This window comes from Caenorhabditis briggsae (genome assembly GCF_000004555.2).
Source record: "Caenorhabditis briggsae complete genome, chrX, whole genome shotgun sequence".
NCBI lineage: Eukaryota > Metazoa > Nematoda > Chromadorea > Rhabditida > Rhabditidae > Caenorhabditis > Caenorhabditis briggsae.
Window position 1 is genome coordinate 7,488,346 of NC_013491.2, and position 4,581 is coordinate 7,492,926.

At 34.6% G+C, this 4,581-nt stretch overlaps 2 protein-coding genes across 2 annotated transcripts in view; one reads left to right on the top strand and one right to left on the bottom strand.

Annotated features, from left to right (window-relative positions):
• Window positions 1-111: 111 nt before the first annotated feature.
• Window positions 112-1,793, bottom strand: CBG11819 (the record flags this gene model as incomplete). Its single annotated transcript, XM_002648745.1, has 2 exons — window positions 112-291; window positions 1,659-1,793. 2 exons carry the CDS (start codon window positions 1,791-1,793, stop codon window positions 112-114), a joined length of 315 nt encoding a protein of 104 aa, XP_002648791.1.
• A 2,328-nt stretch (window positions 1,794-4,121) lies between these two features.
• The window catches only part of CBG11820, a gene marked incomplete at both ends in the record, with an annotated part of 4,005 nt that continues 3,545 nt past the window's right edge, over window positions 4,122-4,581 (top strand). The window contains 2 exons of the mRNA XM_045239379.1: window positions 4,122-4,309; window positions 4,379-4,457. Of these exons, the coding sequence (XP_045094676.1) occupies window positions 4,122-4,309; window positions 4,379-4,457 (267 nt within the window). The remainder of the gene's footprint in view (window positions 4,310-4,378; window positions 4,458-4,581) is intronic.

Sequence of the window (4,581 nt, forward strand, 5' to 3'; positions counted from 1 at the left end):
CAAATCCGGATTCCATTGATGGCATCTTTTCCTTGTAGAAGTCAACGATTTCGAAAAGCGAGCTTTCAGATGGATTGAATTTGGCTTTAATCTCAAAGGAAGCAGTTAGTTTCAGAGTAGGAATTTGTAAGAAATCCTAACAATCCCACAACACCGCCAGCAAAATAGTCGTAAAACTTGTCTTCTCATTGAGGTACTTGAGGAATGGCGACCAGACCCGATAGCGGAATCTTTTTGCCACTTTTTATTTTCTGGATAACTTATTGCTCTTTTTCCGCTTTTGCAATACTTCTGAAAAATTTTATGGATAAGACTTTTAAATTTAAACTCAAAACTAGAGGCCATCGGAAACATGAGAATAATTGTTGTAACCAAGAGGACATTCCTCTAGAAAAATATATTCAAAAAGCTGAAAATACAGTATTTGTTGGATTTGCAACCTTCCATTTGGTACAATCCATTGGCTTCACTACCAATGTTTTTCGGGAAACGTGCTACGAGAATGCCAAACAATCATCTACTGCATTGATTATGCATGATAATTATGCTACTGCAAAGCAATGGACCTTGATGCGATAACTCGTGACAGCCTTAAGATCTTCATGTTCACTTTTCAAAAAGAGCACTACGGGATACTGTAAAATCTATTATTGACCTTTTCAATGAAAATAGTCATTCAAAGTCAAGGAAATCTGAATCATTTGAAGCTTTTCGAAAAAAATGAATTTTGAATTTGATCAACTTTTTTTGGATTAAACGAAATCCAAACTTCATCCAAACTGGATTTTTTGTAGTACAAAATGGTGAATATCACTGAGGAAGTATCCCAGAATTTTTCCATTTGTCTGAAAATTTCAAATTACATATACTAAACAGAAATAGAGCTTTAATTTTGTAGTTGACTACTTTTTCGCCAAATCCCATTCTGATGAGATACGCCGTTTTTTTCAGTGCTAAAAATTAGCACTGAAATCATAAATTTTTATTTTTCAGTGGAAAATAGACCGATGTTGAAGTCCTTGAAATTTTTGATTTATCAAATATCTTTTAAAATTTTGATTTTTTGGGTTTTTAAACTACAGCAACTTCCATGGATAAAAAACATTTTTCATTTTCAACTTTTTTTTTAAATCAAAAATTTCTGGAATACTGTAGCATTAGCATTACCCATTCTCATTAATTTTTTTCAATCTTTATGACCTTTTTCATCTCCCCGATAAATGACCTTTTTCGGTGCACTTTTTTCTCTGACTTTTTTAAAATGTTAAAATGCGCAAATAAAATTCAGTGTTTCAAATTTTTATTGAATGCGAGAGTTCAAAAAAAAAACTACAGTAACAAGCTAGGGGTACAACAGGGTAGTTATAGAAAAAAACACAGTAAACAAGAATATATTGATAACAGAAATTTAAAATTATGATAATTTTGCCTTTGCCGTCTTTGATTCCAATAACATTTTTAACAAAGAAAATTCCAAATTCAGGATATTTTTTGTTGTTTTCATAGGATTTTCGATGGAGCACAACTTCCCCCAATAACTGTGATCGGCTCAGATTTAAAAGGTTCCAGAAGGTCCTGACGGTAAGCTTCGACTTTCTGGAAAAAAAGAGTTCAGAAAATTCAAACGATCCTCCCAAAAAATGGGAGTCTCAACAAACCTGGGTGATTTCCTTTGCATGCCTTGGATAAATCTCCACCTTTTCCAGATACTGATCCTGATGGGCATCTTTCAGCCCTTCTTGCCGTTGGAACCAGTCGACGATGTTCCGATTTCCGATTTTCCAAGACGTCATGGTCGAATAGGAATGCTACCTGGAACTAAACAATAATTTATTCATTTTTAGTACCAAAAAATATATGTTACCTGAACATTCCCATCAACAGCGTTGGTAGGAAGTGGAGCCTCGATTTCAAACAATTTCGTGGCTATGGCTGCCAAATAAAGTTCCTTGAATACCAAAATGAATCATGTTGACTTCAACACGTAGGTTCCAAAACTTGTGTAGCTATTCATGGAATACATAGTTAACAAAAAATAATCTCAGAAAAATAAGAAAGGATATTTGTCCGACGTCCATGCAGAAGGTCGTCAGGAAAAATATTAGGGAGGGGAGGTGTTACATGAGGTGGAAAGGCATATTAATCATAGGTACTCGGAGGTATTTATAGGGACAGCCGAGGGGGCGGAGTCGACGCCAGGTGGGCTGTCTGCACCTATGCATAGTTTTATGGTTGTAATGTAGACTTTTATGGTAATACTGCATGGTTTATGACAGTCAGAGTGAGTTTACTGGCAATGTCTCTGAATTCTTTCCAGAATAAATGTCCATTGTGTTCGTAAATAAGAGAAAAGAGAAATTGAGAGAAAAAATGTGTTCCAGATGCTAAAGTAAGATGGGATATGAGGAGAATGTCGAAAATCGTTGAAATTTCCATATTTGAATGTTTTTTGAACATCTAGGTCAAAATCTCGAAATTTGAAATGCTGAAAAAACGGTTGGGTTTGTTTTTTTAAGGCTAAATTTATAAAAAATATGATATTCACGTTTCCATTTTTCAGATTTTCAGAAAAATATTTAGGTCAAATATTCAAAACTTGGAATCTTTAAAACACGTTAAACTTTTTTGTTCTTCTGAATAAATTCGTATAAAAAACTCACATATTCGTTTCTTGAATATAATCTAGTATATATTCAGTTAATGTTTATTGATACGACTTTAAAACAAAAAAAAAAGCGTTACTTTTGAAATTAGTTTGTTATTCCTCTCAAATTACATTTGTTAAAATATTATTTTAATAAACTGAAAACAAATTCACGTGTTTTTGTAATTACCACCCAGTCCCTTTTTATGTGGACATTTCTCCAAGGAAAAATTATCCTTGCACAATGGAATCTGTCAGAACTATAATCGTAAAACAATAGGTGTGATGTAATCTGTCATTCTAATTGACACTCCATATGATGGGCTGAAGACGTTACATTGTTGTTTAACCACACCTGGTGGTGTACTACAGTCCTCTCTCCGCTGGGTAATGTGTTAGTAAGTGTGTGGAAACAAATGAGAGGCTTCATTGATTTTCCGATGCAGAGGAAAATCAATGGAGTCGCCTCTATGTTCTCCAAACACATACCACCTCATTTCTTCTCACTGACAACCTACTGAATGGACGTCTAACTTTCCTCTCCAAAAAATCCTAAAAGAGAACGGATTTTGGAGAGCTCATTTTGATTTTTCTGATTATTCACTATTCCCTATAATATTCTAGTTATATTCTAAAAATCCAAAAATTTCCTATGATTCATCGTTGCTGAAAGTTCTATTAACAAATGGTGAGTTTATTTTTTGAATTTTGAGCATGGTGAGAAAAAAACCATTACCTGCTGACGTAAATTTATGTCATTAGATTCGGCAGGGAAGTGAACACTGAATGGAAGAATAAGAAAATTATGAAAGGTCACAAATTTTGCATCCGGTATGTACTATATCTCGATCACAACTTCAGATTAAAATTTACCCTATAGATGATTGGATTGCAGTCCGATGAGTGCAAAAAGTATTATCGTTTTGTTTATAGTTACAATTCTAGGGAACCTACTTTTTTGAAAATTCTGAGGGTTTTGTTTCTGACTGATATCCAATTTTAGCCAGTTCTACAGGTTCAATTAAATGTTTGCAATATTTTTCAGAACGTTGCCAATTTTCACGATTTCTTCGCGTCCCATACCAGCTCAAAAATTTTGAACTATGTCCAGGAGTTTATTTAAAACTTGAACAAACCACAACTCTATCAAAAAATCTAAAGACTCCAAGGTCCAAAACGGATTTACATTTGGAGAACAGCGGGTTCGGCTCAGTTAACCACAATTTGGGACCAGACCCATGTCTTTGGTATGGAGTGCCGTTCGAATACGCAGGAGTATTTCAAAGGTTGATGACGAAAATATTGAATTTGAACCATATCAACGAACAGGATTTCTATGCTCACTCATACTGGGGCATTGAATCGAGTTGTACCCTAAAGGGCATCCCTGTACAAAAATGTATCCAAAAAGCTGGGAATACTGTATTCGTTGGAATTGGAACCTTCCACTGGGTACAATCTATTAGCTTTGCTACCAATGGTTTTTGGCAAATGTGCTAGAGAGAATGCCATACAATCTTCTACTGCATTGATTATGCATGATAATTATGCTGCTGCAAAACAATGGACCTGGATGCCTGTTGAAACAATTTTATGGAACATGTTATTCGGAAAGATTAAAGTGGAGGACAAGATGACGAAATTCATGAGAAGCGCTTTAATGCGGTAAGTTAATAACACAGTATTTTCATGTTTCCGATGACAAAAAAAACCTTATTCTTAAAAGTTTTTCAGAAGTCTTACAAAAATTGAAAGAGAGCTACAAATCATCCAGAAGAAAAAACATGAATATGGCCGGTCCAATAGCACCAGAGTGCGTCTAAGTTGTTGAAAGATGCATCTTATGTGTCGATTGCCTCATGTTTCATGTATTCCTATGTTGGATGGAATGCAAGGGCAGTCTACGAGCAATTTAATCCAAAAAAATTGCAAAGGAA